Source organism: Crocuta crocuta, unplaced genomic scaffold (assembly GCF_008692635.1).
Source record: "Crocuta crocuta isolate KB4526 unplaced genomic scaffold, BGI_CrCroc_1.0 scaffold48, whole genome shotgun sequence".
In the NCBI taxonomy this organism is placed as follows: domain Eukaryota; kingdom Metazoa; phylum Chordata; class Mammalia; order Carnivora; family Hyaenidae; genus Crocuta; species Crocuta crocuta.
Genome location: NW_027533089.1, coordinates 3,220,311 through 3,233,702, shown reverse-complemented (window position 1 = coordinate 3,233,702; position 13,392 = coordinate 3,220,311). Strand labels below are relative to the sequence as shown.

General features: G+C 40.3%; 1 protein-coding gene and 1 pseudogene across 1 annotated transcript in view; both read right to left on the bottom strand.

Annotated features, from left to right (window-relative positions):
• Positions 1–3,112: 3,112 nt before the first annotated feature.
• On the bottom strand, positions 3,113–3,379 carry LOC144216745 (ragulator complex protein LAMTOR5 pseudogene; annotated as a pseudogene).
• Positions 3,380–10,485: 7,106 nt separating this feature from the next.
• The window catches only part of DBT (dihydrolipoamide branched chain transacylase E2), a 59,027-nt gene continuing 56,120 nt past the window's right edge, over positions 10,486–13,392 (bottom strand). The window contains exon 11 of the mRNA XM_077746197.1: positions 10,486–10,590. Within this exon, the coding sequence (XP_077602323.1) occupies positions 10,582–10,590 (9 nt within the window). The 3' untranslated portion in view covers positions 10,486–10,581. The remainder of the gene's footprint in view (positions 10,591–13,392) is intronic.

The following is a 13,392-nucleotide window of genomic DNA, read 5'->3' as shown; positions in this document are numbered from 1 at the left end:
TAAAATCCTCAGTCAGACTTGTAACCAAGTGAAATGTAATGTCAGCCTGGTTCTAATTTTAGATCTTGGACAAAGCTGAGAATAGCAAGAATCACATGGAGCTTCTGTGCAAACATCAAGTGATAACGTATGTGCATGCATTTTTCCACACTGCAAAATGCTGTCTACAGGCCCTTATAAAACTATCAAGCAGAACTATTTGTAAGCTCCAGATATAAAGAACTCCTATTGAAAGTCCTTCTACTTTTCATGACTTACACATTTTGAATATTTGATAGAATTTAATTCATCTCTTCCCAGCAGAGAAACCTGAAAATTTGAGAATGTATGGCATAACAAAAACCCTACCTGGTAAACCACAGATGTGTAAATATTTAAACTGAAAGTAAATGCTTCAGAAAAGAAGAAAAGTGAAGATGTAGACAATAATGGGAAAAGAGGAGCCCCAAGCCCCTGATGCATCCAGGCTCAAATTTAATTCCCTCTCAAGTTTTTTCTCTTCAGCCTTCACAGGTAGGAGGTAATTCTGTGTTCTTTAAAAAAAATTATGGGGGTGCCTGGGTGGGTCAGTCGGTTAAGCGTCTGACCTTGGCTCTGATCATGATTTCATGGTTTGTGGGTTCAAGCCCCACATCAGGCTCTGTGCTGACAGCTCAGAGCCTGCTTTGGATCTTCTGTCTCCCCTTCTCTCTTCCCCTCCCCAACTAGCGCACATGTGCGTTTTCTCTGTCTCTCTGAAAAATAAATAAACATTAAAAAATTATTTTGGGGGGCACCTGGATGGCTTGGTTAAGCGTCCAACTTCGGCTCAGGTCATGATCTCGTGGTTCGTGGGTTCGAGCCCTGCATTGAGTTCTATGCAGGCAGCCCAGAGCCTGGAGCCTGTTTCAGATTCTGTATCTCCCCTCTCTCTGCCCCTCCCCTGCTCATGCTCTCTCTGTTTCAAAAATAAAAACTATTAAAAATGGAAAAAAATATTTTTTGATATTGGTAATATAAGCACATGAACCAAAATTCAAAAGATAACGAATCCCCACCTAATCCCAACTCTAGCCACTTAGTTCTCTTCTCTGAAGGCAACCATTATTGCCACTTATTTGTGCCACTTATTCCGAAGATGGTCTGTTAATTTACAAACATAAATGTGACTACATTCATAAAAAGCACACCCCACGCATGCTCTCTCTCTCTCTCTCGCTCTCTCTCTCTCTCACACACACACACACACGCACAAAATGCTAGCATACTATGTATATTTTTCTGTACTGTGTTTTCTTCACTCAGAAAATCTTAGAAATTGTTTCATGTTAGTATAGAGTTATATCATTCTTTTAAATAACCATGTAGCATTTTGGTGTGTAGTGGACCATCATTTATTTAGTTATTTGGACACTGGCAATTTTAGTGCTTTTATTTTATTTTTTAAAATATTTTTTAATGTTTATTTTTTGAAGAAGGTGGAAGGGTAGAGAGAGATTGTGGCCTGAGCTAAAGTCAGATGCTTTATCAATTGAGCCACCCAGGCACCCCAATTTTAGTGCTTTTAAATGCCTGATTATTCCACAGACATTCTCTAATGCTTCTGTAACAAATAAGCTCAGTTACAAGGGCCACTTAAGACCACAGAAAGAGTAAAGATCACAGAACCTGAACTCTAATCTCCCTTTCCAGAGCGTCTGTACCATTACACACTGTGACTTCCCTGAATATGTTCATACAGTAACATTAAGGTGCAGGGAGAAGTTTTGTTTCTGTTAAGAAAAGTACTAAATTGTCTCTTTGGAAACAATTTAGATTTTTTCTGCTTTTGGCACTGTCTCCCATTCCATTTTACTTTGACAGTGTTTCTAGAAAACCCACAAATCCCAAGGTTCTCTATCTTCCCCTTTTCTAGCTAATTTCCTATGCTCTCATCTAAAGAGGCAATACTATACAGAGTGACACCAACTGAGACATTGTGGAAGTGACTTAATCTAGAGAAATGTCAGGGAAAGTGGAAAAAAGTGAACAGATTCACAAGCTATTTATGAGGCATTTTAGACAGAATTTCAGTGATTTGGGGACATAGCGGGTGAGAGAGAAGGAAGAGACAGGCTCTATATAGTGCCCTCTCATAGTCTGATGATCCTCCACGTTAGTGAACCCCACTTTGCCAAAGTAGAATTAGGGAGAGAATCCCAGCCTCCCTTGCTGAAGAACTGGGAAATGTGACTAAGGTTCTACTAATCAGGTGCTGTGATTTAGAAGCAAAGAATGTGGGGAAACTCACTGGGTGGCTCAAGTTCAAGTCCATTTTTGCTGGTGTAGGTGTAACAGAGGCAATATATTCTAGGGTCGGTTTTAGCAGCAGGAGTTTCCTGACCACATGGATGCAGCTGGTTCTGGGGGCATCCACAGCAGCTCCCTTACCAGGCCAGTTCCGTGGTGTCATCCCTTGTTTGGTGAATACCCCTTCTTACTTAAACATGCCAGGGAGAATACCGTCATCTGTATCTAAGAAACTGACACCACTATTTTAGCTATTTCTTGGTGTATTTCCAAAAATATGCTTATGCTGCTATTTTTTCATATACTGACTTCAGAATCATCTATTGACTTCATACCGTAGAAGATGAGAATTCTGTGGTCTTAAACCACCCACTCAGTACCATCTACTTCCCCTTCTCCAGTCCTCCCAATATAGTTACATCATAATTGTTAAATCAGTATTTATTACTATGTAAATATTATTCATAGCTGATTCAAATAATGAAAGTAATTACATTCCTTTCCTTTTGTACTTTTTGGGTCTTTCCTGGAGTTGTATCCTTTTTTATTTGCTTTATTTTCTATGTACCTATCACTATATTTTTATATACTTTTATTTTCATCCAGCCAGATTTATTGAACATAATAAAATTCTGTACACCAAGTGACCTAGACTTTTCTTTCTAAAATTTGACAAGTCAATTTGTTGAGTGTCCAAAAGCAGCTTACTGTAAAATAATAGAAAAGTGCCCAATGCACACTAAATAAATGGCCTAATGACTGGAACTTTAATAGTTCTATTAGATAATTAACATAGGTAGGATTGAACCCTGATGGCAGGCTGATGTAGAACTGATAGGAGACGTCAAGAGGCCATTTTGTGCACTGCCACTGTGATTCCATCATGTCCCTGGACCATAATGTTTCCATTATCTGATTCTTGACACACCANGAGGGTGTCTGAGGTTAGCTTAGCTGCTTGCCGGGCTAGAACACTGATCAAACAGCATGCTCTTTGGACTGGGCCCCATGGCAGCCCAGATCAGGTTTTTGTGAAAATGTGCCACAGGCCCCCAGCAACGAATGAACTCCTCATTGTGTCTTCCAAGTGCTACTTGAAGGTCCTCTCCATCCTGCCTGCCGTGAGCCCTGGCCTACATCGTTATATACCTGAATATCCTTGGGAAAGTCACATACTCCCTCAGCACTTCAGTTTCTTATTGGCAAAATGTAGATTAAAAATAAGAGCTGAATCTTCATGGGCTTTTGTGAGGATTAAATGAGTGAATATACAAAAGAGCTTGGACAGTGCCTGAACACAGTAAGTATTCAATAAAGGTTAGTTCTTTTTTCAAATTTTTTAATTTATTTTATTAAAAAAAGTTTTTTTTAATAAAGGTTAGTTCTTGTCACTACCTTCCAACAGTAAAGCCAGGGAAGAAGATGGGAATGGATATGATTGCCGCATGATCATGGAAGAAGGTTAGCTAACTCTGAAAGGATTTTCTCCTGAGACTGAGACAAAAATCAAAGAAAAGACAATTTTACAGTGGAGGAGAGGTAAATGAGCTCATCTTAAATGGCTTCATTCTTCACACAAAGTTATGTATCTCATAGTAGAATGTTGCACAAATTGGATTATCTTCTCCTTCTAGCATTGTGTGTTTCCCAGGCGCTTGGGTTTGCATTCTGAGGTCCCACAGAGATATATTTCATCAGAATCTATGGCCCTGGGGCACCTGAGTGGCTCAGTCGGTTAAGAGTCCAACTTCAGCTGAGGTCATGATCTCTTGGTTCGTGGGTTCGAGCCCCATGTCAAGCTCCATGCTGATAGCTCAGAGCCTGGGGCCTGCTTCAGATTCTGTGTCTTCCTCTCTCTCTGCCCCTCCCCTGCTCATGCTCTGTCTCTCTCTCTCAAAATAAATAAACATTAAAAAAAAAAAGAATCCATGGCCCTAACTACAATTGGAATGCTTCTGTTTAGAAAAATGAAACAAATTTAGGAAAGCACCAAGTGGGATGGTCAGGTAAGAGAAGGTATAAAAGCACATTACAGGGGTGCTTGGGTAGCTCAGTCACTTAAGCATCTGACTCTTGGTTTCAGCTCAGGTCATGATCTCATGTTTCGTGGGTTCAAGGTCTGAATCAGGCTCTATGCTGATAGTGTGGAGCCTGCTTGAGATTCTTTCTCTCTTTCCCTCTCTCTCTCCTCCTCCTCAACTCATGCTTTTCTCTCTAAATAAGCTAAAAATAAAGCATATTACAAATAAAATGTCATTCCAAAGAACTCAAAGCAGGAGCTCAAAGAGATATCTGCACACCCATGTTCATTGCTTCATTATAATACCCAAGAGATAGAAGCAACCAAAATATCCATTGACAGATGAATGGATAAAGGAAACGTGGTGTATACACACAATGGAATATTACACAGCCTTCCAAAAGAAGGAAATTCTGTCACATACAACATGGAATGAACTTGAGAACATTATGCTATGTGAAATAAGCCAGTCACAAAAAGGACAGTCAATACTGTATGATTCTACTCATATGAAGTAGCTAAAGTGCTCAAAATCATATAAACCCAAAGTAGAAAGGTGGTTCATGATATGAGGAAATGTACATGATACCATGTTACAAGAAAGAAAGGATATAGCCTCTTTATTCTACTCAGGCCTTCAGTTGACTAGATAATGCCCACCCACACTAGGGAAGGAATCTGCTTTATTCAGACTATAGATTCAAAGGTTAATTTCATCCTCTCAACCAGAAACACCCTCACAGACACACCCAGAATGCTTGGCAAAGGTCTAGGCATCCAGTCAAATTCACACATAAAATTAACCATTACAGTATCTCTATTTAATGCACGAAGAAAGCAAAGTTTAAGGACAGTGAGGGACTTGTCAAAAACATACTGCTGGAAAATAGCTGAGCTAAATTCCAGTCATGATGGATTTGGCTCCTAGACCTTGACCATTGGGTTATTCTACTTCCTTTAAAAAACAAGTTTATGGAAGTTACATGAAATTATACTGGTAGTGGACACCAACAACATCAAAGCAATTTTTACTATTGCTTAATACATTTTTAGAGGGGCTGGGAGACAGGGAGGAACAGAGGTAAAAGCAGGGAACTGAGATTCAGGCTACATAACTCCATTTCCTTTTCACTCTATTCCATCATGACTTTTATTATACATAAGCATACATTTAGAGAAAGATTATAATAGTTTTAAACGTAAAACAGTAAGATAAAATAGTTATTAACTTACTGTTTTTTAAAAGCATGTTTTTTTTAAGCTTACTGATTTATCTTCTATAATCTCTATACTCAATGTGAAGCTCAAACTCACAACCCTGAGATCACTCTCTGACTGAGCCAGCCAGGTGCCCCTAAAAACATGATTATATCAGACCCAGAGCATTTTTTTACAAAGTGAAATAGAACAATAAAACTAATGATCATTTAGTCAAGCTTTTTCTCATAAATTCTGACAAGATCACAATACTATAAGGAATCATACCAAGAATACAAGCATCTACTTTGTATAACCCATTTATTCAAATAAGAACAAGAATGGGGCGTCTGGGTGGCTCAGTTGGTTGAACATCCGACTTTGGCTCAGGTCATGATCTCATGGTTCGTGGGTTTGAGCCCCGTGTCAAGCTCTGTGGTGATAGCTCAGAGCCTGGAGCCTGCTTCAGATTCTGTCTCCCTGTCTCTCTTCCCCTCCCCTGCTAACACTCTGTCTCTTTCCCTCAAAAATAAATAAACATTAAAAAAAAAAAAAGAACGAGAAAATAATGGAACATAGGGAAAAACAGTGGAAAATAAGAGTATATTACCTTGTGATTTTAATCCATAAGGCCCTTTTTATGACTTGTTAGAGTCTCTTAAATTTTTAAATTTTTAAGAGAGAGCTTGCACGCACAAGCAGGGGAGGGGCAGAGAGGGAGAAACAGGGAGTCTCAAGCAGGCTCCATGCTATTAGCACAGATGCTCGATGTGGGGCTTGAACTCACAAACTGTGAGGTCATGACCTGAGCCAAAACCAAGAGTTGGTTGCTTAACCTATTCAGCCCCCCAGGTGTCCCTTAAACAAGAATATTTTAAAACCGATTTGTTGAGCTATCGAGTTTTCTGGAACATTGATATTCTGATATTCTTTTATATGAAAATGCTCCAGTCAGGTTGTGTGTGTGTGTGTGTGTGTGCAAGAGAAGGGCAAGTAGACAACATGCTTGCCAAATATTGGGGAGTCACTCTTTTCCACACTTTGATACTTCTATGAGGAAGTTACAGCCACATACTAACTTGCACCACTTGGTCTGACAAAATAGGGACATTTCTTCCGGAGAGGATAGGAAACGCTGTTAGACACCAAATACCTCCCTGAAGCTCAAGTTCTCAGACCCTAGCCGGTCTCACATAACTTCTGCCACATGACCCCACAGAGTTTGTCTTTAATAACTGACATATTAAGTTATTAAAATGGCTGAGAAAAAAGTTTAATTTTAAATGCGAATTATTTTTTTCTGTTATTAAATATATGTTTTATAACCAAAAGTTAATACATATTAACAAATCAAAACCGCAGAGATACCACCTCATGCTGGTCAGAGTGGCTAAAATGAGCAAATCAGGAGGGTCTAGATGCTGGCGAGTTGTGGAGAAACGGGCACCCTCCTATACTGTTGGTGGAAATGCAAACTGGTGCAGCCCCTCTGGAAAACAGTGTGGAGGTTCCTCAAAAAATTAACAATAGAACTCCCCTATGACCCAGCAGTAGCACTGCTATTTAAGAAAAAAATTCATCTGAGCTAATAAGGAAAAAAAATGTACTTTTGACCTTAGGATTTTGTGCTGGTTGTCATTTTACACACACACACACACACACACACACACACACACCCCATTTCCCCTAACCTAATCAATAGTGGAGACACAAGAAATTAGCGTATCCATACCATACACTCATTTATTCTCCAGCCTACAGGGAATTGGCCATAAATTAGAAGGTGATTTGGAAATGAGTTTAAAATCTTCATTTGAGAAAAGCATGCTGGGAGTTTTAATACGTCATTTAACAAACAAAATACATGTGAACCAAACATCATTTCTCTTATGACTAAGTTGGTGCCATAGTTTTCTTGTGTAAAGAATGTTTCGCAGGAAATATAAAACCTAAGCAGTAATCAGAATATTATTCAACTTTCTGCAGCAATTTAAACCTCAAATCAGATGATCAAAGAAGAGAAGCCACTGCAGACTTGTTTCAAAAGAAAAAAACAAAAAACAAAAGAAAAAACAAAAGAAAGAACATCACCTCTCATATGCCAACCAAATAATGATCCTAAAATTTCACTTTTGGTCAAATAAGGTATTGTAGGCCACATAAAAAAAATATGTTCTTTTTGCTTTTATTTTTCTGCACAGCATTTTATTTTATTTATTTAAAAAAATTTTTTTTAATGTTTTATTTATTTCTAGGAGAGAGAGAGAGACAACGTGAGCAGGGGAGGGTCAGAGAGAGAGGGAGTCACAGACTGAAACAGGCTCCAGGCTCTGAGCTGGCAGTCAGCACAGAGCCCGACGCGGGGCTCGAACCCATGAACCGCGAGACCATGACCTAAGCGAAAGTCGGACGCTTAACCGACTAAGCCACCCAGGCGCCCCTGCACAGCATTTTAGTTCTACAGAAATAAAAGCTACGCCAAACTTTTAACTCTTTAACAACCCCCACCTCCACCAAAATCTTTTGGAAATACCATTTTATTAAAATTAGAATGCATTACATTTATATGCCAATATTTTTCATTTTCACAACCTTATTAGGGAAACTAGTGCAGCAAATGACCATAGTGGTTTTAAAAAATTATGCTGTCTCTGTGACAGTTTGTTCTGCTCTGTCTGCTGTCCAAGCAATGTGTGACCAATGGGGGCCCTTCTAAGCTTGCGCCAGAAACACAATGGGACCAAAGCCAGGTTCCTGTGCAATTTGTGAAGGCCTTGGTTTGCAGAGTTATTAGTGTGGCGACTTAGCTCATCGACTCCTCTGTGTCGCATTTGAATAACTAATGTTTCAAATCATTAGTCATTCTGACTTATATTCATCCCTGCAGTTTCCATTAACTTAATTACCCGTGCCATCACATAGCTGCCTTTGTTAAAGCAGTTTGAACTCTGGCTTCCCTTTCCCAGGAAATGAATTTGCTAGGTTTTCCCAGATGATTGCACTCTTGCAACTTCCACACAGATTTTATAACCTCGATTTTTTTTTTAACTTTCCTTTTTGCCACAGTTTGAGAACTGTTTAACATTTAGAACATATTAAGAAGCTTCCTGCACCAAATTGCAAGTGACGTAGCTTACCGCAAATTTAGCATAGTCTAACGGCTCCTCTGGAAATACAAGCGGGTGGAGGCTTTGGGGCTGCTGCAGGGGCGTCGGCCTCCCCCTTCTCAGCCTCCCCGCCTCAGCCTGGGATTAGCTGGAACCCTTCTTTGACCATCCTGACTTTGCCTCTTATCTAACCTAAATTCTTGATCTCCCACCTGTTCTCATTTCTGCTGTCCTGTCTCTCGTCAAGGCCCGGAACAGCTGTTCCCAATGCTTTGTGTTGTAACATTCCACATGATACTCAGTAAAAGCCTGATATAGATGGCCTCCTTATAACAGAACTGCAATTACTCTTGCTCATGATTGGGATTTGTGGCTCTCCTCTGGACTGTCTCCAAATTCTCCTGCTCAGTTCTAGCAAGCTGGCCTAGAGTCCTCTCACAAGGGTCTGACTAGCACAGGAATTAGCTCGTGGTTAAAACCCTTCTGCTCAGGGGGCGCCTGGGTGGCTTAGTCGGTTAAGCGTCCGGCTTTCGCTTAGGTCATGATCTCGCGGTTCGTGGGTTCGAGCCCCACGTCGGGCTCTGTGCTGACTGCCAGCTCAGAGCCTGGAGCCTGTTTCAGAGTCTGTATCTCCCTCTCTCTCTGACCCTCCCCTGCTCACGCTGTCTCTCTCTCTCTCTCCTAGAAATAAAAAAAAAAAACCCACAAAACCTTTCTGCTCAGGACTGGAACAGCCTCATAATGAAGTCATTTTCATTTCATTCTGACCTTGCAATCATCAAGGATTCATGCTACCTTCAGTGTTCACCTAAATGGTAATACCTTCTGGAATGTAAAAGAGCTGTGGTAATTTTGTGGAGATAACAATAACATGAGTCACCTCAGGGCTTGGCATAAATAATTCAGAATTGACCTCTCTGATGAGGTATCCCTGAAACAACTGGTGACCTTGAGACGCTAAAGAGTGAAAATGGGGGCCTAGAGCTCAGGAGAGAGGTGGATGTAGAGAGAACTATTTAGGAGACATCTGGGAGACAGGTGTGGTCAAACCTTTTGCTGAGCACACTGTGATTACAGGTGAGCAGCGGGGAAGGAAGCCAGGTCACAAGGGGTTCAAGGCCACCCATTCCAGAAGTCAGGCAAAAGTAAGTGCAGCGGCAGGTATAGGTAAAGCTAACAATATGATAACGGAGTGTTTTGAGCCTTCTGTTTAGGTAGAGGGAAATTAGCTTTAGAGAAATAGAGAGCTTCTTGGGGGGGGGGGATTATTTAAAAAATAAGAACAGTTCAGGGCACCTGGGCAGTTCAGTAGGTTGGGCGTCTGACTCTTGATTTCAGTTCAGGTCATGATCTCACAGTTGTGGGTTTGAGCCCCACATCAGACTCTGGTACTGACAGTGTGGAGCCTACTTGGGATTCTTTCCCTCTCTCTCTCTGCTCCTCACACGTGTGCACGTTCTCTCTCTCTCTCTCCCCTTCTCTCAAAATAATAAACTTAAAAAAAAGTAAGAACAGTTCTCTCCCTATATTTATTAGTTAGGGCAGCACTATTCAATACCATTTTCCATGGTAATGGAAATATTCGATATCTGCAATGTCCAGTATGGTAGCCACTAGCCACATGTGGCTCTTCACATTTAAATTTCAATTAATTATTGTGGCTATTGAGCAAGTGAAATGTGGCTAGTATAACTGAGAAGCTGAAATTTAATCTTGTTTCATTTGAATTAACTGAAATTTAAATGTGAAGAGCTACATGTGGCTAGTGATTATTGCATTGGACAGCTCAGAGTTAGGGTTATTACTACCTAGAAGTAGAAGATTAATCTCAAAATATCAGTGTCTTAAAACAATAAAAGTTGTTTCACCTGTATCACTCCAAACCAATCAGTGCTGGGGTGTGGTGGTGGGGAGGCTTTTTGCCAACTATTCATTTGGAGATGTTCATTTCTTCCATCTTGTGTGGCTGCCATCTTCAACATAAAGTCTTCAAGGTTGCTATGGAGAGGAAACAGAGGGAGTATGGAGGATCTCTTGGGGGGTTCTATGGGTCACATTTGGAAATGGTTTACATCACTTCTACCTATTCCAATGGCTAGAAAGAAATTATATGGCTCTACCTAACCACAAACTAAGACAGAAAATATTTAACTGGGTGCCCAAAAAGAAAACAGGTTTATAGGCATACAACATTACCTTGAGACATTTATTAACAAGAAAAAAAATAAATTTGCTGAGGGTTCTGGGCTCAGTCTCCAATAACCTCTCCATGAGGAACTGGAAATGAATCTTTTTTTTTTTTTTTACAAATAGTTTATTGTCAAATTAGTTTCCACATAACACTCAGTGCTCATCCCCATAAGTGTCCTCCTCTATGCCCATCCCCCCCTCCCGGAACTGGAAATGAATCTTAACCAATGTGCTGGAGAAGTACATTTGGTACAGTTCTAGATGTGAGGAAGAGACTAAAAGATCAAAATGGGCCATGGGATTAAATATAAAACAAGGATCAGGAGGAAGAAATGGAATTAAAATAGAGAACAGGAAGCTGCTGATAGAGAATCACATCTTCCTCAAAAAGAAAAACAAAGTGTGAGAATATGGACATTCTGAGGTGAAAAGGGGAGAAATGAAAGATCCCTGGGTTGAATCACCTGTGTTCTCTGCAGACAGAAGGAAGAGCTGTCCGCTGGATACAGTAGGGCTGTGGGGGTCCATTTGTGTAGGTGCTTAAATGAAGAGAAACGACTTGGCACAGGCACTGTGAAGAATGGTGAGACTTTTGCTGAAGAATTTGGAAGGAACCTATTTAACCTGGAGACTATGATCTCTCGTAGGATGTCAGGTAAACTGAAATGTGCATTTTCTTTTTTCCTTAATAGGTATCCCTATGGTAAGCCATAGCGTCCTGTTAATCTTAGTTTTTCATAGAAATGGGCTTGGAAAATGTAACTTCGACTTTTTCCTTCTGCCATAATTAATATATCAGTATAAGCATAAAACCTCAAAGCTAGTGAACAGATTCTCATGCAAAAATAGATTAGCATGCAAATTTTTTAAGAAAGATGAATAGAAGCTACTGAAGCTAGTGATTCATATTTTGACATCAGATGAATTGTCAACACTGTATCATTGGACATTTGAGAATCACATTACTTCTCATTAACATGGAACTAAAGCTAGGAAGAAAATATAAGTATTCTTTGTCAGAGAGACTGTAAAATCTTGGAGTCACAACCGACAGTTTAATATTATCTTACTTACCTCCCATTCCCTATTCTGCCTCTTCAGCTTCCTCTCTACCCCTCGTCTTAAAGAGCCCTTTTAGAAAACATTCATTATTTACTATGAGGTGGGGTGCCAAGGCAACATCTCACTTTATGTGGTTGACTTTTATTTTTTAATCTGTCCTGATATTCTTCCAGATCCCCTTTCTTATTAGTCGATGTGCTTAAATGGGGCTGACTGATTCCCAGGCTCTATAGGTGACCGTTATGATTCAAGCCTGGCCAATCAGGGTATTATATTCCCTGGTCCACATTGATAAGCATGAACCAAGCCAGACCAATCAAAACCTTGGGATTTTAACTGGAAACAATGTGAGTTCTAAGGAATGTAAGTCTGGGTACTTGTAGCCATCTTTGTCAACACGCTGGGACAGCTTGACCTGAGAATAAAGTCAACATAAGGCAAAAAAAAGATCCAAGAGTTACAGAGTGAAGAGACAGAGATATAGAGACAGAGGCACACAGAGACAGAGCAAAAGAGAGATGGTCTTGAATTTATTAAGGCCCTGGATCCAGCCATACCTGAAACTGAAGCCCCTGAGGATTTCAGTTACATGAATCAAGTTCCCTTTGCAATATATCCTAGTAAGAATCAGGCTTCTGCCACTAATATTGAAAAAAAGTCCTGACCGTTACACTTTAAAAGTACAGGTTCATGCTGAAGAGGAGAGAAATTCGAACAATGGAATGCAACAAATAGGCCTTGCATTTTTACCCCCCTCAAATCTTTGACCTTTTTGATAGTGATCCTTGTGACCTGTCCCCGGGGACAAGAACAGATGAGAAAACAAGAGAAAGGAAACTCTCTTAGACAGCTTAGAAGAGACCTGAAGAAGGATAATGTAAAATCTGGGCTTCGTTAGGCAATTCACTTGATAGGGTCTCAACCCATTACTACTGTCTGTTGCTTACTAGATTAAGTCAGAGAAGTTGATCAGAGTTGTGTTAAGATGTGATGTGATAGACTAGCAAGTGGGCTCACATGGGTTGAGCCTCAGTTTGCACATTAGTGGCTATGGGACATTAAAAAATTGTTATGTATCTTCTGGTCTTCTATAACCAGAAATGGATAAAATATCTTCTGTGGCAGAGATGGCAATAATCCCTAGTATTCATCCTCTCCTTCACCCTGAGTAACACAATATTTAGCACATGCCCTCTCATATTAAGCACATGCCCTCTCATTTCCCAGCTTCCTTTGCAGCTAGGTGTGGCCTCATGACTAAGTTATAGTCAATGGGAGGTAAGGGGCAGTGTCTAGTGTAGCTTTGGGGAATCTTCTTTAAGAGACAACGGATCATACAGTTCTTAGAAGTCTGCAAATGCCATTAACAGGGAATTGGTTAAATTATGGTACCTCCTCTCCTTTTTTTTTTAATGTTTTATTTACTTCAGAGAGAGAGAGAGAGACAGCGTGAGCAGGGGAGGGTCAGAGAGAGAGGGAGATACAGAATCCAAAACAGGCTCTAGGCTCTGAGCTAGCTGTTAGCACAGAGCCCGACACAGGGCTCAA